Genomic DNA, 22085 nt, shown 5'->3' with positions numbered 1-22085 from the left:
CAGAGGGCATTACAGGGAGCTGGAGGACTAGTATGTAGTTGCAGGCAAATGAAGTATTGATTAATTGGTTAAAATTGATTAATTACATTTAGTTTATTAAAATGTATTACTATTTATTAATTGGTTAATTTAGAAAATTACATTTGGTTTGGCTTGCGGAAACTGAGGTGAGAAAATACAATCAAAGAAAACAATATTAATTGCAAAGGATTCCTGACCAGGGTTTAACAAGAAGCCAATAAAATGTATAGTTGCACTGTAAAGTTGCAAACTCCAAATAAGCCTATCTTGTACACTAATAAATATTACGAGGATAATCTGCTTGACATACTAGCCACCCTTGCCCCTCCTTCCTTATTGGGTAACATACCACATTAGTATTGTACATTTATGAGGTACCGTACACCAGAGAGTGGGAGTATGTAGGGAAAAAATTGTCTACTAAATCTAGTCTACAAGTGGTCCTCCCCCTCACCCTTATATTGTATATTATGAAAGACATACACATTTTAACAAATCAAGCACTTCAGTGACAGGAAATGCTAGTTCTGTGGCTGAAGTGCTTGGTTTGTTTTGGCCCCCACACAGAAAGCTACTATTGGGCTTATGGCAGCAAACAAGCTAACAGTGTTGTTATTCATCATCACATTTTGAACATGTCCAACTCCGATATAGCTAACGTGGACACCCCTACACTCTCCCTAGGGATTTGTGAAGTTTCTGACCACAGAGTTTGTTCTTCATCCTTAGTGGGAGGAAGGGGGTGGGGGGTGAGCACTGTTTTGTTAGTTTTAGAGGTGACATATCTAGGTGTTGAATGTGAGTTTACAGAAGATGCATGACTGTGTTTTGTCCTTGCTTTCAAAAAATCCACAATAGGTTTTTTATTGCATGAAACAGCAATAGTATGACCACCACTCATAAAGAACGGCCATGGTCTGAGCCTTTCTTTGCCACTGCATGTTGCAGTAAAATTTTCTCTCCTATTTACATATAATGTTTTCCTAACCATTGTGAAATGCCCTTTTGTACACATACTTTTCCCTTGACCACCTTTAGTAGATATTGAAGAAGTACTATAATTGGCAGCAGCTGCAGCACTATTACTGGGTTGCTTGCTCCTGCTCTTCTGACTCTGTGAATTATTTTTTAACTAGAATATGAGACAAAAAAAGGACACTCTACTAAAAATGTTAAAAGAAGGAATAATTGGTCAACTTCAATAACATTAATTATTTTCTAGTAGAATGTATGTATGTACAGTATACGCTTTGTCACTAAAAATAATGAAATTACATTTTTAAATGGATCATTTTTTTTTTTAACATTTTTATATATTTTTTTATAACTGCCAGGAAATGTCAAAAGATGGTTTTGTAATGTGTTTATGTGTGCACTGTGTGTATGTGTGTGTGTATAAGACAAATGATGATGATGCAGTGCAAAGTGAAATTGACAGCTAGGCAGTAACAGTAAAGTGTAGTATATGGTAGTTACAGCAGTCCTCCTACTGTTCCTAATAGCACTCTGATGGATCCCTGCTGGTGTGCTAATAAATGCTGATAATACAGTTTTAAAGGTTTTTTCTTTGAAACACTGTTTCTTTAGCTTGCAGCCCTGTCCCACATTCTTTCCCTCCATTCTACATTGTGAAATGGCATCTGCAATCAAAAGGGAGGGATACAGTATATTAGAGATGTGGTGCGCTGGACCATTTCTACTGGATTTAGATTTGAATTTGGCTCGTATCCATTGTCTGGCTTGGGATTTGGATTTGACAAACTGCTGTGACTGCTTTTGGATTTGGATTTTATTTGAAAAACAGTCAAAAAAACTAAAATCACATAATTTGGACTTTTTTTTGTTCCTAGAGTAATATTAAACTCACTAACATTAATTGCCAGTCAGTTTTTTTTTCACATCACAGCTCACAATATTGTTTTCAGCAATATTGGCCAAAGGCTGCAGCGAGCTGGCTGGTTACTTCAGCAACAGGGACTGCCACTTTTTTGGCTGAAATGCTTGGTTTGTTTGGGCTGCCTCAAAACAGGCTAAGAATCGGCTTAAGGCAACAGCTCTACAGTGGCAAGATGTCATAGTCACTGATAGCCTCACCCTCATTAGTGTGTACATCATCCTTACACAATATTAATTTAACCCCGCTGGAATCCACCTTACAGAAGTCTCCGTACTATGATGTAATTGCTGGGAAAGGTCTTCCTCATGGAATTTCCAGTTCATTTTGATGAACATCATTTTTCCCACATTTTGAGGAAGTAGCCTCCTGCGCCGTTCACTCACAATGTTCCTGGCTGTGCTGAAAACTCTGAGTACACACTGAAGGATGGGCAGCTTAAGTAATGCAAAGCCACTTTGTACAAGGGCCTCCAAATTGCATTTTTTTCCTTCCAGTTCTCGAAGGGATCAATCATGGTTGTTAAAATGTAGTGATCAGATTTTAAGATATTGGCAACTTATGGATACTGGCGTAGCGAATAAAGGATCTACAAGTCTGGTATATTTTACAGATACACTTTGTTTATATCTTCTCCTTCAATTTCTCCAGCTGATTTTTGCAGTAGCCTAATTAGGGGAATCACCTTACTCAAGCTAGTAGTGTCAGAACTCACTTCACAGGTGGCTACTTCAAAGGGTTTGAGCACCTTGCACAAGACAGAGAGTACTCTCCACTGGGCTAAGGTACATTTCCCCTCCTCTCCCAATGTCATAGCTTGTATAGCTATGGATGGCTTTTTGTTATTCTTCCATCCACTGAAGCATAGAAAGGGTGGAGTTCCACCTTGTTACCAGCTCTGGCTTCAGTTGACGGTGCATGCTATTGCTGAATGTACCAAAAAATTACCAGTATCTCCTGCACAGTCCTGTCATTAAAAAAAAAAAATCAAGTTGATTATGTGAGCAAATCAGGGAATGTGTTGGAATTCACCCAGCTCTAATGCTTTCACAATATTTGTGATGTTATGAGAAATCACAAATCCTGAGGAGAGACCAAATGGTGTAAGCAATGTTTCTATGACATCCTTTAGTTTGTCAGTGGTATGCCTCTTATTGAATCTGGTGATACACAGAGTAGGCTGCCTCTGAATGAGCTGGCGTTGTTTGTTAGATACTGCTTCTGCTGCTGCTGAAGGCAATTCACCCACCCAGTGAGCAGTCATGTAATCTTGAGTTTGCCCACTACCGCTTGTCCACATATCTGTGGTTAAGTGGACAGTGGGTACAATGGCATTTTGAAGGCATTTTAAAGGCAAATAATTAGGTGTTTTTTTTAAATGTCCTGGTACAGCCGAGAAATGGCTCTTCGGCTAAAATGGAACCAAAATGGAATTTGGTAAGAGGGACACAGGGCCTCAATTAACTGTGTAAAACCCACTGCATTAATGGTGGATATAGGATGTAGCTCTAATACTAGCATAACCGTGATGGTGTCAGTGATCCACTGTCCAACTAGGTGAGAGCTGTCATACTTGCTTCCCCTTGCATAGGATTCCTAGATGCTTAATGTCCTTACCTCTACTTGCTGTAGTTCCACAAATGCTTCAGATGGCTTGACAAATATTATCAGTATTCGGGTATAAATAATTTCACACATAAGAGGTGGATTTTTTGGTTTTATGACAATGGCCATCTTCTTCTCATGGTCAAGAACTGCTTCCACTGGTACTTGACTTACAAAAAGAACAGCTTCATCCTCCACCTCCTCATTAGTGCCAGAGTCAGCTACACAATATCCCCATCATCCTCTTACAATTCCACGGTGGCATCCTCAATTTCTTTGTCATCAACTATACTTCTGCTGCTCATTCTTACATTTGCAGAGGGAGAAGAAATGGTGGAAGGTGGCTTCTCTATGAGTACAGTATCAGAATGGTCAGGCCCACACATAGCACTTTAGGACACACTTAGACTCTATCAGGGATGTGACATTTGTGTTTGAGTTTTTTTACACCTCTTCGAGACTTTATGGTGTATTCAATTGCTGTCAGATCCTCTCTGATGGAGAGGATCCAACAGTTTACTATTCAATTAGCAGCCAAATCCGACTGGTTTTGGCCGTTAGCGACAATGCCAATCTGACTTTTTTTAAAGTCGGATTGACATTGTCGGAAATGGGGCTAAAACAAAAAAATCTGACAAAACACGTGGCTCCATGGCTAATCTGCCAATCCACACGTTTTCTGACAAGTCAGAATTGCCGACTTGTTAGAAAAACAATAGCCCCATTGAATAGGTTGAATCGCGATTTGACCTAAAATAAAGTCTGAAACTGCCGTCTTTCTGACAAGACGGCAGTTCCGACTATGATTCAATACACTCCTTTGAGTGAAAAAGTCTTCCATTGTCATGAGATGCTGAAGAAGATGCCTCACTGACAGTTGCAGAACCACCACTTAGAAATAAAGGTTAAGGCCTGAGCCATTCCTTGCCACTGAATGTAGTGAATGGCATGTTGTCAGTTTTATGTTTTTCTTCACCAAACCTTCCCTTTGTAAGAGGTGTAATTTTCTTTAACTTATTATATTGGGTTTTTTATTGTAGATGCCCTGTCTTAGACCCACTATGCCCTTGAGCATAAGCTTTAGTAGATGACATTGCTGGACTAGTGTGGTCATCATGACTGGTGGCAGCAGCTGATGCACTAGCATTTGGTTGTCAAGTGGCAGATCACTGTGTGGAACACAGGGCTTATAGATATTCATGAACGAAGCCAACTAGAGTAGAACGTACCATTCAGTACAAACAATAGATAGATATACAGTGTATATGTGTGTATGTATGTATATATATATATATATATATAATTTTCATTTTTTTTTTTTTACTTGCAGCCCCATTAAAACTACGTTGATAACAGGGCTTATTATTAATGCACATGAATAAAGTACACCAAACAGTACAACAACAAACAATATATATTTTATTTTATTTTTGAACTTGCAGCTCTGTATCACAGGGCTTATTATTAATACACGTGAACATACAGCGCGTGCCCCTATGCACAGTCACTTTACAGAGCACAGTCACTTGTGATCTGTATCATTTAGACACAGTACAGCCAGTACAGCAGTGTACAGTGCAACACACAGCAGCGTGCAGCGTGCCCCTTATATACACAGTCACTATACTGTGCAGCCACATTTAGTATGGAGTCTCTGGGTGGACACAGTACAGCCTAAAGAGCAGAGTATTGCACAGCATGTGTCAGTGTGCATTGAGTGAAATGGGGCCGATTCCCGGCCACGGCGCCTTATATGGAATCCAAGTCCCGCGATAATACAACGCCAGGAAGATGACAATGGGCCTCGACAAGGGATCTGAGTCTGGCAGGAAAACACGAGCCGTGGCTCCGATGGACTCGGATCCCTGATGTTCGGAGCGGTCCGAATTCCTTATAATCCTGACCAATCAGCTCTACAGTATGTAGAATTCAAAACACATGAGATCTGACACAGATACATGATGTTTTGCCTCGTTTTGGAATCTAAATGTAGCAGGAACTTCTGAGCTGGGACTCAGAAATACTTGGATCCCCTTTCAAGGGTTTTAGGTTTTCAAAAATCAGAGCCACACAGCTGTAATTAGTGGCCATTCTTGTATTCTCACAGTATTCGGTCCAAACTGGGTAATATACTACACAGTATATATGAATGTCAATAATAGTAATAATAATTGAAAAAAATCTATATAGTTTTCAGATTTGTTTAAAATATATCTTTTCTTTTTAAAGCTGTACAATATTTTTCCAACTGTGATGGAATGGCTGCCGGGAGGTCACAGGAAAATGTTTGAAAACATCAGAACGTTTCAGGACTTTATAAGAGCGACATTTACAAAGCAGAAGAAAGAACTGGATGTGAATGACCAGAGGAATCTGATTGATGTGTTCCTGGCTAAGCAGCTGGAGGTATAAATGACATCTTATCATTGAGCATTAATTTACCCAGAAGTATAAATCTGTAATAGCTTTAAGGCCTCCATTAATGTCTCTAATACTATTTTATAGTAATGTGTATTTAATAAATGTTACATTACATATAGATGATCTCTTTCTAAAATAGTGATACAGGTTGAGTCTCCCTTATCCAAAATGCTTGGGACCAGAGGTATTTTGGATATGGGATTTTTCCGTATTTTGGAATAATTGTATACCATAATGAGTTATCATGGTGATGGGACCTTAATCTAAGCACAGAATGCATTTATGTTACATATACACCTTATACACACAGCCTGAAGGTCATTTTAGCCAATATTTTTTAGAACTTTGTGCATTAAACAAAGTGTGTCTACATTTACACAATTCATTTATGTTTCATATACACCTTATACACACAGCCTGAAAGTCATTTAATACAATATTTTTAATAACTTTGTCTATTAAACAAAGTCTGTGTACATTGAGCCATCAAAAAACAAAGGTTCCACTATCTCCCTCTCACTCAAAGTCCGTATTTCGGAATATTCCGTATTTCGGAATATTTGGATATGGGATTCTCAACCTGTATAGGCCTTTATGTTTTTGTTAGGGTTCTGTAAAATAGACTGCAATATTATAGCATTTGAATAGAACCTTGCAGTTTTTGCATTTACAGTGTATACAATTAAGTTGCATGAAAGTTTTTAATTTCTTTTTACTCCTAAACATTCTACCAGTGACCTCACACCTGTCAAAAATGCCCCGACAAATTGCAGCTGCAATAATACTGTCTATGGATTATTTTTCCTTATGGACTCCCTGTATTACATTTCAGTCCTTAATTGGGTAATATTCTGACAATATTACAAAGCCGTAAATAGATTGTCACCTGTTAATATCTGTACAGTAGAAATACAATGAATAAAAAAAGAAGATAATAATGTGAAATAATAAAAATACTATTACGGATTTGTGCCATATGAAATATACATCTTAGAATGCCCACACAGACATTAATATGTCGAGAAAATTATAAAGTATTTTTAAAGCATTTAAAGAAAATTTAAAGCATTTTTATTTGAATTAAAAGCATATTTTATTTAAAATACACATAGGCATGAATGCAGAAATGGCTGAAAAATCATCATACTGTAGTTTATGCGCAATTAAAGCATGTGCAAATACAGTATATATGCGCCTAAATGGAAAGCGGTTAGGAAATGTGCGCATTTGAGCAAAGCATAATGATATGCAAGAGTGGTAATTCTGCTATTGCTGTTCACCATATATCATAAACAATGTTCCCATTGGTGGTATCATATCCAATTACATGGCACCTGCCACTTGTAGTTACAAAGTTTATTAGATTGATCGATCAATTCAGGTTTATAAATAATGAATCTAAGGTGGCACTCACTGAGTTATTATAGAAAAAAAATTGTATTCCCAACAAAACTTCAACACAACATGAAAGTGATAGCGACAAGTCAGGTCAACTTCTCAGAAAGGCAGAGCCTCCATTCTTCAGAATCATACATGCATGAATTACACAACTTTCCACTTTATTTGCATATACATATGTACTATTTATTTTGTACAGGGCAAGCCAGAATCCACTTTATATTACCACAATGACAACCTGATTGCACTGGTGGGAGATCTATTTGCTGCTGGTATGGAGACCACCTCAACCACTCTGAGATGGGGTCTCCTGCTCATGATGAAATACCCGGAAATCCAAACTGAGAAATATACATGATACAATGCACACCTACTGTAAACTGAAATCTAATGCTATTACAGAGCTACTGTATGCACCCATATTGAAAACTACGGCCACAGACAGGGCAGGATGCGGAACTCTGAAGTGACTCCTCACATCCTTACACTATATTTCAAAGTAGGGATTTGTGATCTTTATAGTATATACAGTAAGTCAACAGTTTAGACAAAGAAATAAAATATCTCAGCATTTTTCCCTCATAAATTTTATTAAAGGCATTCTGCAATGTACAGGGCAACGCCACAGTGAGACAGTAAAAAAAATGCTATGCTCCTAGGCGGATGAGCGGGAATACAGATACTATTCAAAATAACAATGAAACAATACTCCCAAGAGGAAACAAAGACGCCAGGGAAGAGGAGTGGCTATATATTCCAAAATATAGAAGTTCAATAAAATTAAGATGCCTATGGAGTTAAAAGTTAAGAATGGATGCAAGGGTTAAGGAGAAGACAGAGAAGGGAGGAGGAAAGGGGGACCTCTCATGCGGTGTGTAGCTGAGTAACAGAATAGGGCCCGTGTATTTCCAACTAATGAGGGCAGAGACCTACACGATCGGGGAGAAAGTCAGTGGTGTATCTTATGAAATTAGCGTGAGGTACCACAGAGTATTCTAGTTATGAGCTCAATTTCACAGAGACCAGATTTTTTGACGGAGTGTGTTCATAGAGGCATGGAAGGAGATATCCATGCATTGACCAGGGGACAGGTGGAAGCACTCAGAACATGACGGGCTAGTTTATTAGCATAGGAGGGGAAGTCTGGAATTGGAAGAGGAAACAGTACTTAAAATGGAATGGTGTGGATGAATCCAGAAGGGAAACGAGAAGAGTAGGCACTTCAGACCAGAATCCCTGCAAGGCTGGGCATTACTACTGATGTATAAAGAAACCTATCAAGTGACAGTTTTTCCAGTGGATGAGAAGGGGTAAATTCTATTCAATCTGGAGGTCACTAAGTACCAACAAAACATAATTTTAACACCTTCTCTTTAATACGAACAGCAGCTTCGAACCATATGTCATACCATCTTCTGCATCTAGACCCATGGCCAGGTCGGACTCCCACTGTCTCACATGAGCTGGTGTCAAAGGGGAATTATTCAGATAAAGATAGCGATCATACAGAAGTGTCCAAGTTGTAGAAATTGATGGAACATAGAGGTGGAGGAGAGAGAATTTCAGTTGAATAGAGGTGGAAAAGCTCCTATAACCAGTAAAACATTAAGTAAATGTATCTGAGAGTGGGTCCAGTAGGAGAAAGTTAAGGGACAGAGGCCAAGTCTGGGTTATGCCAAAGTGGAATTAATGGAAGGGAAGATGAAGCCAGGTTATACAGCCTGTTACAGTGAAACCAAAAGGATATGAGCAGGTAAGCTTTAATACAAGTGAATTTTTAATGCGCATCTCTAACTTGAGATGCTCAATTTTTATGATAGCAAGCTCTACTGTAACGGGTACAGTAAAGCTAATACCCCTTTTCCACTAGCTTTTTTAAACACGGGTAAATGCGCGGGGGCACGCATTTACATGTGTTTTTCAAGTGATCTGGGAATCCTTCCCTGGTAGCTAGCCAGGTTGAACACATGTTCAACCCAGCTAGCTGTCCAGTGTGAACGGGAGCCGTGTCGAGGTGACACGGCTCCCGTTCACAGTGCATAGGGAGGGCGGCACTGGGAGATCATGTGATATCCCAGCGCCGCCCCTGCCACGTCGCTAGCGTGTCACCAACCCGGCATTTGCCGGGTTGGTGAGTGCTGTCTGCAGGGGGCTGTAAGGGGTATAAATTACAAGTGGTTGGGCATGTTATCCCTGCTGTCGGAATGCCGGTGGTCACATGACCCACACAGGCATCCCGACAATGAGAATGCCGACAGGGGATGGGGGAATTATTTTACCCGTCCGCTGTCCCCTACCCTAACTCTAACCCACCTAGGTTAGCTTCTAGGGCTAAGACACAGGGGGTGGCGTCTGTGGCTAACCTCCCATCTAGTGCTTAACCGTCCCCCTGGGCCCTAACATTGACCCTGATACTTATTTTTGGGATGTCAGCAGTCAGTGTTCCGACACCAGGATTCTGTCATGATTCCGGCATCAGTCACATGACCACAGGCGTTCTGACTGGTGGGATACCACACGCATCCCATTACAAGTAAAGGGACATTTAGGTAATAGTTGTTGAAACATACTGTAATAACTAGAGCTTACTGAAGTTTTCAGCAGTTCCATTAAATATTTTCCTCATTCCACATTATGTTGTGAGATTTCCTAAAAAAAAAAAATGAAAACAGTAATAAAAAGTACAAACACATGCACAGTATATAAACAGCAATAAAAAAATAAAACTTTGTAATAAAAATAAAACATTATATTAGACCACTGAAAGATAAAAATACTGTAGGAATAATAAAATGATGAACAGAAAGTGATTCATTTATAGATGTTATATTTACAATACAGGAAAAATACCATGAATTAACTATGTAGTATTAAACTGAACATTAATACATTTTATTTTTAGTAGTAGTAAGTGCTGCATTGTGGTTTTGGGCTATAAATATTTAGAAGTGAAATACAGTACCTCTTCTTCTCTGGCAGAAAAAGTGCAAAATGAAATTCAAAGAGTGGTTGCATCATCTCAACCCCAATTGGAGCATAGGAAACAAATGCCGTACACCGATGCCGTCGTTCATGAAATTCAGCGGTTTGGTGATATTGCACCTGATGGTGTCCCTCATGCAACTAATCAGGATGTCACATTCAGGGGCTACTTTATTCCAAAGGTGAGAGTTCAATTTCTCTGAGCATATTATAGGGAAACTGCTTTGTTCAGTTACTGATGGCCAACTGACAAAAAAAGGGTTACTGGAACAAATTGTAAAGCCAAAAATAATGTCTTTATTTGAGGTAAGCATGAAGAATCAGTAAAAAGTTGTTTTTTTTGTTGGAATATGGAGTGCGCTAGTGGGCTGTTTCCATGGTGCTTCTTTAGGGAAGCTGTTGACATTGGCCAAGATGGCCACCATTTGGTTTTCTACACATCCATGTTATCATCTTGTCCCTGTGTATGAGTGCCACAGTGGCACACAAATGTTTTCCACTTAGCTTCTGAGATACCCTGCCTGCTATATCATGGCGATATCTGTGCTTTAGTACACCTCTAACATCTGTCGATGCAGCACTACCCACATACATCACCGGCTGGTGTTCTGTATGTTCCACTTAAGCTCCATTCCATCCAGATACTGTGTGTATGTACTGTAATTGCAAGTGTTAGGAGTACAAACGCACTACTACTCAATAAACCAAACTGTTGGTTAAGTCCTGGGCTGCTTGATGCATTTGCTAGAGCTACTGGTGTAGACTATTTACTATGCTTACACAAATAGTACACACATACTGTATCAACATTGTTCCCCTTTCTCTGTATGTGCAGAGATCAGCCACAATCAGTGGACCCCTATTTAACTCTGTTGAGTCTTATATGCTCTTGAAGTCCCTTGCAAGGAAGAAATACATACTGTAAACCCATTCCAGCAATTTATAGTTGAGTTTTCCAAATGCACATCAACAGTGATGCAGTGGTAGACATCATTCAATTTCCGCCTCTTGTGTGATGCTCAAAAACTACAGTAAAGAACTGCCCATTATCAAGTGGATGTGTTTTTAGTCTATTTTACCATTATGGTGCAAAAAAGCGCAGAGTAATGGTTAGCATTACTGCCTGCAGAACTGAGGTCTTGGGTTTGAATCTCAATACAGACGGACCTTACAGTGTGGAGTTTGTATAGTCTCATTGTTCTTTTTTGGGTTTTCTCCAGTTTCCTCCGACAATTCAAAAAATATACAGGTATGTTATTTGCTACACAACAGAAAGTAACCCTAGTGCATATAGGTGTATGTACATATGGTAGTGAACAAAGACTGTAAACTCCACTGGATTAAAAGCTAAATTTTTCTAAGCTTACTGTATTACAAAGTCCCATAAATTCATCCAAATAGAAAACAGTGGGGATGGCTCTTATGATGGAAAGCAGGATGTATTGGAGCTACAGTATTTCCTGTTTTCTATTTTGTTCTAGCATCATTTAATTATCACCATAAACAGTAATTTTCATATGTTTTATAGTCAAAATTAGCTAGATAAATTTGCTCCATAGTCTGTCCAATTTAGATATTAACAGATATAGTGACATTGACTACAATACCTAATTTTTCATCTGTGCTCCATGCAAAATATTCCTTCTGTTTAACTCTGTATTTCTATTACACAGTGGGCAGGTTCTAACTGGCTGTTTTATCTAGGGTACCATGGTGATGCCATTTCTATCCTCCGCACTGAAAGATGAAGCCTACTTTGAAAGGCCAGAAGACTTTTACCCAGAACATTTTCTCACCCCAGAAGGGCATTTCAAGAAGAATGAGGCATTCATACCATTCTCATTGGGTAATGATAATAATGAACATATTTTATAGATGAATATTTCAATAATGGGCAGTAACCTTAATAATGGAGAACTTACAGTAGATCCACCATTATTGTGACGCTCAGTGGTCATTGGTTAAAAGAAAAAAAAAATCTATGCATTTATTCAGCCTACCAGAGAAAATTTTAGCATATGCAGCATATGTATACAATATGTAAATATTGCCTTTATTAATGGATGTGGAGTGCTTTAAATAATCTGAATTTTTATTTATTTCACCTTTCAACCACATGCAATATGAAGATTCAGTTCTACATTTCAATTTATTAAATTCCTGCCTGAAAAAAACACTCCCAGCTTCAAATGCTCATGGCAGAAAATTAAAAATGTTGCTTTAGAGCAGGGGTGGGGAACCTTTTTTCTACCGAGGGCCATTTGGATATTTATAAAATCCTTCGGGGGCCATACAAAAATTCTCAACTTAAAAAATTACCCTGCCCCCCAGTAGGTCTGCCCCTTAGAGGCACTGTGTGTGCGCGCCGGAGGCGCGCACGCGCCAAAAAAATGGGTGTGGCCAGTTAAAATGGGACGTGATATGATACACATATGCCCCCAATAGTGCGGTGCCAGATCCACAATTGCCCCCACAGTGCCAGGTATACAAATGCCCCCACAGTGCCAGGTATACAAATGCCCCCCACAGTGCCAGGTATACAGATGCCCCCACAGTGCCAGGTGTACAAATACCCCCCACAGTGCCAGGTATACAAATGCCCCCACAGTGCCAGGTATACAAATGCCCTCACAGTGCCAGGTATACAGATGCCCCCCACAGTGCCAGGTATACAGATGCCCCCACAGTGCCAGGTATGCAGATGCCCCCACAGTGCCAGGTATGCAGATGCCCCCACAGTGCCAGGTATACAAATGCCCCCCACAGTGCTAGGTATACAAATGCCCCCCAGTGCCAGTTATACAGATGCCCCCACAGTGCCAGGTATACAAATGCCCTCACAGTGCCAGGTATGCAGATGCCCCCACAGTGCAAGGTATACAGATGCCCCCCACAGTGCCAGGTATACAAATGCCCCCCACAGTGCCAGGTATGCAGATGCCCCCACAGTGCCAGGTATGCAGATGCCCCCACAGTGCAAGGTATACAGATGCCCCCCACAGTGCCAGGTATGCAGATGCCCCTACAGTGCCAGGTATACAGATGCCCCCCACAGTGCCAGGTATACAGATGCCCCCCACAGTGCCAGGTATGCAGATGCCCCCACAGTGCCAGGTATGCAGATGCCCCCACAGTGCAAGGTATGCAGATGCCCCCACAGTGCCAGGTATACAGATGCCCCCCACAGTGCCAGGTATAAATGATGCCCCCCACGGTGCCAGGTATGCAGTTGCCCTCCCCTCCGTGCTGCTTACCTGAGAGACGGAGGAGAGCGCGGCTGTCGGGTGGGAGCGGCGGCGCCGTGTAGTACTTCAAACCAGCCGCCGGTTCGAGAGCCAATCAGAGCTCGCGGACCGGCAGCCGCGGCTCCTGATTGGCTGCCGGTCCGCGAGCTCTGATTGGCTCACGGACCGGCGGCTGGTTTGAAGTTCTACACGCCGCTGGTCCCACTCGACACAGCCGCGCTCTCCTCCGTCTCCCTGTGCTGACAGCTGAGACACGCTGCCGCCCGACTGAGCGGCAGCATGTCTCACTGACAAGCTGGTGGGCCGGACCAAACGGCTTCGCTGGCCGTATACGGCCCGCGGGACGGAGGTTCCCCACCCCTGCTTTAGAGTTTCATCTTATGGTTTAATTTATCACAATCCACATTTTTAATGTGCATGTGATAAATATTTTTTTCCTAACTTCACAAAGGGAAAATTAATATTTTCTCTGTTATTTAGCATTGTACTATTGCCAGGACATGGGCTTCAATAAGAGTTATAGCTTATGCTATATTTATTTGAATGACCCGAGAGAGACTGTTTTGGTTGTTTTGTGTATGATTATTACTTACCATTTTGAAAACTTTATTGTCAGTATACATAATTTCTCTGACGTCCTAGTGGATGCTGGGGACTCCGTAAGGACCATGGGGAATAGACGGGCTCCGCAGGAGACTGGGCAATCTAAAAGAAAGATTAGGTACTATCTGGTGTGCACTGGCTCCTCCCTCTATGCCCCTCCTCCAGACCTCAGTTAGAATCTGTGCCCGGCCAGAGGTGGATGCACCTAGTGGGCTCTCCTGAGCCTGCTAGTAAAGAAAGTAATTGTTAGGTTTTTTATTTTCAGTGAGATCTGCTGGCAACAGACTCACTGCTACGTGGGACCGAGGGGAGAGAAGCAAACGTACCTGTTCACAGCTAGGTTGCGCTTCTTAGGCTACTGGACACCATTAGCTCCAGAGGGTTCGAACACAGGCAGAGGTCCTCGGTCGTCCGTTCCCGGAGCCGCGCCGCCGTCCCCCTCGCAGAGCCATAAGATCAGAAGTTGGTGATGAAATCGGCAGCTGAAGACTCCTGTCTTCATTAAGGTAGCGCACAGCACCGCAGCTGTGCGCCATTGCTCCCACTGCACACCACTCACTTTGGTCACTGTAGGGTGCAGCAGGGCGCTGGGGGGGGGGGGGTGCCCTGGGAAGCAATAAGAATACCTTTGGCATAAAAAAGACACATAATACAGTCTGTGACTGTATATGTGTAAAACCCCTGCCATTTTTTAGTCAGAAACAGCGGGACAGAAGCCCGCCACTGAGGGAGCGGGGCCTTCTTCCTCAGCACACCAGCGCCATTTCTCTTCACAGCTCCGCTGGAAGGACAATCCCCAGGCTCTCCCCTGCAGTCTCCTGGCACTAAGAGGGTAAAAAGAGAGGGGGGGGGCACATAAATTTAGGCAAAAGGTGTATTTATAAAGCAGCTATTGGGAAAAATTCACTTCTGGTAGTGTGTATCCCTGTGTTATATAGCGCTCTGGTGTGTGCTGGCATACTCTTTCTCTGTCTCCCCATAGACCTTGTGGCATGCTTGCCTACCTGACCCTCTCCATGAGGGAGAAAATGCTCTGTTCCTGGACTTTCCTGGTAATGTACGATTGCCATCACCTGTGGTGAGCTAGTTAATTGATAAGAAAGGTGTTTCACCACAGGTGCTGGCAATCATACATTACCAGGAAAGTCCAGGAACAGAGCATTTTCTCCCTCATGGAGAGGGTCAGGTAGGCAAGTATGCCTTGTGGGGTCCTGTCCTCAGTCAGAGCATTTCCTGTGTGTGTGCTGTGTATCGGTACGGCTGTGTCGACATGTTTGATGAGGAGGTGTCACGATCCGAGTACTGAGACACTATCTCCCTTCTGGTTGTACGCCCTCCGCGGTCTCCGCTGCCTTCCACGTGTCTCAGCATGCACTTGTTGTTTGGCGTCTCCTGTCATCTGCGCCGGAGCCGCCATTACTACTATGTTTCTACATTGTGTTCCAAACCAGGTTTTCCATCTTACTTCCAGCATGGACGCAGCCATGTTGGATGCAATCACATGTTCCAGCTCCTCCAATCTACTGGCTCTGAAATCTGCATAATAGCCCAGCCAATGCTTGCATAGCTGTAGGTATAAGTATCCTGTGTCTGGGCCAGATAGATGTCAGTGCTTCATTTGTCTCCAGTGGTTCCTGTGTGCAGTCTTCTACAGATTCTCCAGTGAACTCTCCTGCATTCAAGCCTGACTCCTCTGTGTTACACTCTGTGGTGTAACACGACACCTCTGTGATTAACCCTCTACAACATCATCTTACTCACCTGTGTCTTTGTTCCGGCTTTCCAGCAGCCACTCTTCAACAACTACAGTTTTCCAGCGAACCCTAGCTTCATTTATAGTTTTCCAGCGAACCCTAGCTTCATTTACAGTTTTCCAGCGAACCCTAGCTTAATTTACAGTTTACAGAACTTTTCTCTACATTCCAGGTTACTGGTATTAACCAGTTGCACACCTAAATTTCTACTTGTGACTTTCTATTGTTTTTGCACGTTTTATGACTTTTCATTTAATAAAATCACTGAAAGATATTTCCAGTTGTCGTGGTCACGCCTTCGGGCATCCTTGCTACTGTCTTTACGCATGTCCAGGAGTCCCATCACTCCTCCAACATTCAGATACCCGTCAACCTCTACAACTAAGGCTCCCAGTCACGGTCATCAGCCCTCAGTTGTGACACAGTAAGCACTGACCTAATGGATCCAGCCGGAGACCAGGCTCAAGCGCTTAGGCTGATACAAGAACTGGCAACCCGCCTTGAACGTCAGGAGGCTGCTGTAGGCCATGTTGGTCACTGTCTCCAGGACCTCTCCTCCCGGCTGGATGAAATTCAAGCGGCCCTCCGTGGATTAGGGGCGTCCAGAGTGTCGACTCCAGCGCCTCCGGTGGTGTCCCCACCCACCATACCTGTTCCTGCTCCCTATCTTCACTTGCCGACTCCAGCTAAATATGATGGATCCCCTAAAGCCTGCAGGGGTTTCCTAAACCAGTGCGAGATCCAATTTGAATTGCAACCCAGCAGTTTCCCTACTGACCGCATTAAGGTGGCATACCTTATTTCTCTACTCAGTGGTGCCGCTCTAGACTGGGCCTCACCTATATGGGAAAGGTCTGATGCCCTGTTGTCATCCTATGCAAACTTCGTGGCAACATTCAGACGAATTTTCGATGAGCCAGGTCGAGTGACATCAGCTTCTTCAGAGATCCTTCGGCTGCATCAGGGGACGCGAACAGTCGGTCAGTATTTGGTGCAATTCCAGACCTTGGCATCTGAAGTCTCCTGGAATGATGACGCTCTTTATGCAGCCTTCTGAGGAGGGCTATCCGAGCGTATCAAAGATGAGCTCGCTGCTAGAGACTTGCCTTTAACTTTAAACGAGCTCATTTCCCTCTGCACTAAGGTCGATTTACGGTTCCGTGAAAGGGCTGTTGAACGAGGAAGATACACATTTCCCAAGATTCCTACTGTTTCCATTCCTCGTCAGCCATCTCCGTCTAGGGAGGAACCTATGCAGATAGGTCGCTCTCGTTTATTTCAGGCAGAGCGTAATAGACGTCTTGCTGAGCGTCTCTGTTTGTACTGTGCCGAATCTTCTCACGTTATCAAGTCCTGTCCCAAGCGTCCGGGACAACCTCAAGTCCTAGCCCACCAAGGAGAGGACCAGCTAGGAGTGACGAATTTCTCTCCATTTCCAAGTAACTGCAATCTCTCCGTTTCTCTGCAGGTGGTTCAGCGTACTAAGAATCTCACTGCCTTATTGGATTCTGGAGCAGCCGGAAACTTTATTACAGAGAGGTTCGTTAAGCAGTGGTCTCTACCCACTGAGAGACTGTCATCACCGATATCTCTAACTGCCGTGGACGGCAGTAGGATTCCTGATGCAGTGATTACCTCCAAGACCCTACCTATCCGTCTGAAGGTAGGGGATCAGCATACAGAGTTGATTTCTTTACAGGTTATCCCCAGGGCCACCCATCCTGTGGTCCTAGGCCTTCCATGGCTACGTCTGCATAACCCTCAAGTTGATTGGAAGTCGACCCGTATCCTGGCATAGGGTCCTTCCTGCTCTGAGACCTGTCTCCAAAAAGAGTTTCCAGTTCGTCTATCCTCCTACAAGTCTTCTGATGTCCTGTCTCCTCCGTGCCAAGACTCCAAACTACAGTTTTGTCCAGGGTCACCGAATCACAAGGCTGATGCCCTTTCCCGCTCCCGGGAGCAATAAAATGAGTCTGAGTCTACTGTCAAGCATTATATTGTTGATCCAGTGGTGTTCTCCGCAGTGAGGATGGACTCTATGCCCCCGCCAGGGAAAAATTGAGTGAAGCCGGCTTTCAGGAGGAAGCTCTTGCATCGGGCACATTCCTCTCGCTTTGCCGGACACGCGGGCATACGCAAGACCTTAAAATTCGTTTCCAGGTCAAATTGGTGGCCGACCCTAAAAAAGGACATTGCTGAATTTGGGGCCTCCTGCCCAAAATCTGCCCAGCACAAAGTATCCCGCCAGTCACCCACTAGGCAACTGGTTTCCTTGTCTGTTCCTCATCGTCCGTGGGTTCATTCCTCGATGGATTCTGTCATGGATTCCCCACTTCCAAGTTGGCACAAGTCTTCTTCCAGAAATTCCATTCCAGATGGCTAGGAAAACTTACGAAGTGTCCTGGGGCCACTCCTAAAAGGGGGGGTAATGTCACGATCCGAGTACTGAGACACTATCTCCCTTCTGGTTGTACGCCCTCCACGGCCTCTGCTGCCTTCCACGTGTCTCAGCATGCACTTGTTGTTTGGCGTCTCCTGTCCTCTGCGACCGGAGCCGCCATTACTACTATGTTTCTACATTGTGTTCCAAACCAGGTTTTCCATCTTACTTCCAGCATGGGCGCAGCCATGTTGGATGCAATCACATGTTCCAGCTCCTCCAATCTACTGGCTCTGAAATCTGCATAATTGCCCAGCCAATGCTTGCATAGCTGCAGGTATAAGTATCCTGTGTCTGGGCCAGATAGATGTCAGTGCTTCATTTGTCTCCAGTGGTTCCTGTGTGCAGTCTTCTACAGATTCTCCAGTGAACTCTCCTGCATTCAAGCCTGACTCCTCTGTGTTACACTCTATGGTGTAACACGACACCTCTGTGATTAACCCTCTACAACATCACCTTACTCACCTGTGTCTGTATTCCGGCTTTCCAGCAGCCACTCTTCAACAACTACAGTTTTCCAGCAAACCCTAGCTTCATTTATAGTTTTCCAGCAAACCCTAGCTTCATTTACAGTTTTCCAGTGAACCCTAGCTTCATTCACAGTTTACAGAACTTTTCTCTACATTCCAGGTTACTGGTATTAACCAGTTGCACACCTAAATTTCCACTTGTGACTTTCTATTGTTTTTGCACGTTTTATGACTTTTCATTTAATAAAATCACTGAAAGATATTTCCAGTTGTCGTGGTCACGCCTTCGGGCATCATTGCTACTGTCTTTACGCATGTCTAGGAGTCCCATCGCTCCTCCAACATTCAGGCACCCGTCAACCTCTACAACTGAGGCTCCCAGTCACGGTCATCAGCCCTAAGTTGTGACAGGAGGGTTACGTGGAGGCGGAGCAAGGGCAGATAAATGTGGTGTTGCCCCCGTCGGTGCCGACACCTGATTGAATGGATATGTGGAAGGTCTTAAATGACGATGTAAACTCATTACACAAGAGATTTGATGATGTTGCTGCCGGGGGACAGCCGGGCTCTCAAGGCCGTCAGCATCTCAAAAACGCCCACTATCTCAGTTGGTTGACACAGATGTCGACACGGAGTCCGACTCCAGCGTCGACGATGATGAGGCACTATTACAGCCCAAAATGACTAAGGACATCCGATACATGATTATGGCAATGAAAAATGTATTACACATTTCAGAGGCTGACCCTGTCCCTGACAAGAGGGTAAATATGTTTGGGGAGAAAAAGCAGCCAGTGACTTTTCCCCCGTCACATGAATTAAATGAGTTATGTGAAGAAGCGTGGTCTTCCCCTGATAAGAAAGTGGTGATTCCCAAGAGAATACTAATGGCGTACCCTTTCCCGCCAACGGATAGGTTACGCTGGGAATCCTCCCCTAGGGTTGACAAGGCCCTGACGCGCTTATCTAAGTCTCAGGATACGGCCGCCCTAAAGGAACCTGCGGATAGGAAGCAGGAAGGTATCTTGAAGTCAGTGTATACACACTCTGGTACTCTACTGAGACCGGCTATTGCTTCAGCTTGGATGTGCAGTGCTGTTGCAGCATGGACAGATACTCTGTCAGAGGGGTTAGATACCCTGGACAGGGATACCGTATTGCTAACACTTAGCCATATTAAAGACGTCGTCTTATATATGCGGGATGCCCAGAGGGACGTTTGCCTGCTGGGCTCTCGAATAAATGCAATGTCCATTTCTGCCAGGAGGGTCTTATGGACTCGGCGATGGACAGGGGATGCCGACTCTAAAAAACACATGGAGGTTTTGCCTTATAAGGGTGAGGAATTGTTTGGGGACGGTCTCTCGGACCTCGTATCCACAGCGACAGCTGGAATGTCGACTTTCATGCCGCAGGTTTCCTCACAGCCTAAGAAAGCACTGTATTACCAAATGCAGTTCTTTTGTTCTCAAAAAAGCAAAAGAGTCAGAGGTGCATCCTTTCTTGTCAGAGGCAGGGGTAGTGGAAAAAAGCTGCACCATGCAGCCAGTTCTCAGGAACAAAAGTCCTACCCTGCTTCCACTAAGTCCACCGCATGACGCTGGGGCTCCACAGGCGGAGCCAGGAGCGGTGGGGGCGCATCTCCGAAATTTCTGCAACCAGTGGGTTCGCTCACAAGTGGATCCTTGGGCTATACAAATTGTATCTCAGGGATACAAGCTGGAACTCGAAGTGACGCCCCCTCACCGTTACCTAAAATCCACCTTGCCAGCTTCTCCCACGGAGAGGGAGATAGTCCTGATGGCTATTCACAAGCTGTTCCTCCAGCAAGTGATAATAATGGTACCCCCCCTTCAGCAGGGAAGGGGTTACTATTCCACACTGTTTGTGGTACCGAAACCGGACGGTTCGGTAAGACGCATTCTAAATTTAAAATCCTTGAACATTTACATGAAAAAGTTCAAGTTCAAAATGGAATCGCTCAGAGCGGTCATTGCCAGCCCGGAGGAGGGGGATTTTATGGTATCCCTGGACATCAAGGATGCGTGCTTACATGTCCCCATTTATCCGCCTCACCAGGAGTACCTCCGGTTTGTGGTATAGTACTGTCATTACCAATTCCAGACGTTGCCGTTTGGTCTATCCATGGCACCGAGAGTCTTTACCAAGGTAATGGCGGAGATGATGGTACTTCTCCAGAAGCAAGGAGTTACAGTTATCCCGTACTTGGACGATCTCCTCATAAAGGCGAGGTCCAGAGAGCAGTTGTTGATCAGCGTAGCACACTCTCAGGAAGTGTTGCTATGGCACGGCTGGATTCTGAATATTCCAAAGTCGCAGCTGATTCCTACAACGCGTCTGCCCTTCCTGGGCATGATTCTGGACACAGAACAGAAGAAGGTATTTCTCCCGGAGGAGAAGGCTCAGGAGTTAGTGACCCTGGTCAGGGATCTCCTGAAACCAAAGCAGGTGTCGGTGCATCACTGCACGCGAGTCCTGGGAAAGATGGTAGCGTCATACAAAGCCATTCCTTTCGGCAAGTTCCGTGCCAGGATCTTTCAGTGGGATCTGTTGGACAAGTGGTCCAGATCGCATCTTCAGATGCATCGGCTGATCGCCCTGTCCCCGATTGCCAGGGTGTCTCTTCTGTGGTGGCTGCAGAGTGCTCATCTTCTCGAGGGCCGCAGGTTCGGCATACAGGACTGGGTCCTTGTGACCACAGATGCAAGCCTCCACGGATGGGGGCAGTCACTCAGGGAAGAAACTTCCAGGGGCTGTGGTCAAGTCAGGAGACTCATCTGCACATAAACATACTGGAATTAAGGGCCATATACAACGCCCTGAGTCAAGCGGAGCCCCTGCTTCGAGACCAACCAGTGCTGATTCAGTCAGACAACATCACGGCAGTCGCCCATGTAAACCGACAGGGCGGCACAAGAAGCAGGGTAGCGATGGCGGAAGCCACAAGGATTCTTCGTTGGGCGGAGAATCACGTACAAGCACTGTCAGCAGTGTTCATTCCGGGAGTGGACAACTGGGAAGCAGACTTCCTCAGAAGGCACGACCTCCACCCGGGAGAGTAGGGACTTCATCAAGAAGTCTTCGAGCAGATTGTAAATTGGTGGGAACGGCCACAGGTGGACATGATGGCGTCCCGCCTAAACAAAAAGCTAAAAAAAATTGCGCCAGGTCAAGGGACCCTCAGGCGATAGCTGTGGATGCACTAGTAACACCGTGGGTGTTCCAGTCGGT

General features: G+C 44.0%; 1 protein-coding gene across 1 annotated transcript in view; it reads left to right on the top strand.

Moving 5' to 3' along the window:
* The window catches only part of LOC134908923 (cytochrome P450 2K6-like), a 65820-nt gene that overhangs the window by 30826 nt on the left and 12909 nt on the right, over nucleotides 1-22085 (top strand). The window contains exons 6-9 of the mRNA XM_063915176.1: nucleotides 5750-5926; nucleotides 7539-7680; nucleotides 10319-10503; nucleotides 12026-12167. Of these exons, the coding sequence (XP_063771246.1) occupies nucleotides 5750-5926; nucleotides 7539-7680; nucleotides 10319-10503; nucleotides 12026-12167 (646 nt within the window). The remainder of the gene's footprint in view (nucleotides 1-5749; nucleotides 5927-7538; nucleotides 7681-10318; nucleotides 10504-12025; nucleotides 12168-22085) is intronic.

Source organism: Pseudophryne corroboree, chromosome 4 (genome assembly GCF_028390025.1).
Source record: "Pseudophryne corroboree isolate aPseCor3 chromosome 4, aPseCor3.hap2, whole genome shotgun sequence".
In the NCBI taxonomy this organism is placed as follows: Eukaryota; Metazoa; Chordata; class Amphibia; order Anura; family Myobatrachidae; genus Pseudophryne; species Pseudophryne corroboree.
Note: the sequence above shows the minus strand (reverse complement) of the source record. Positions and strands in the feature narration are given on the sequence as shown.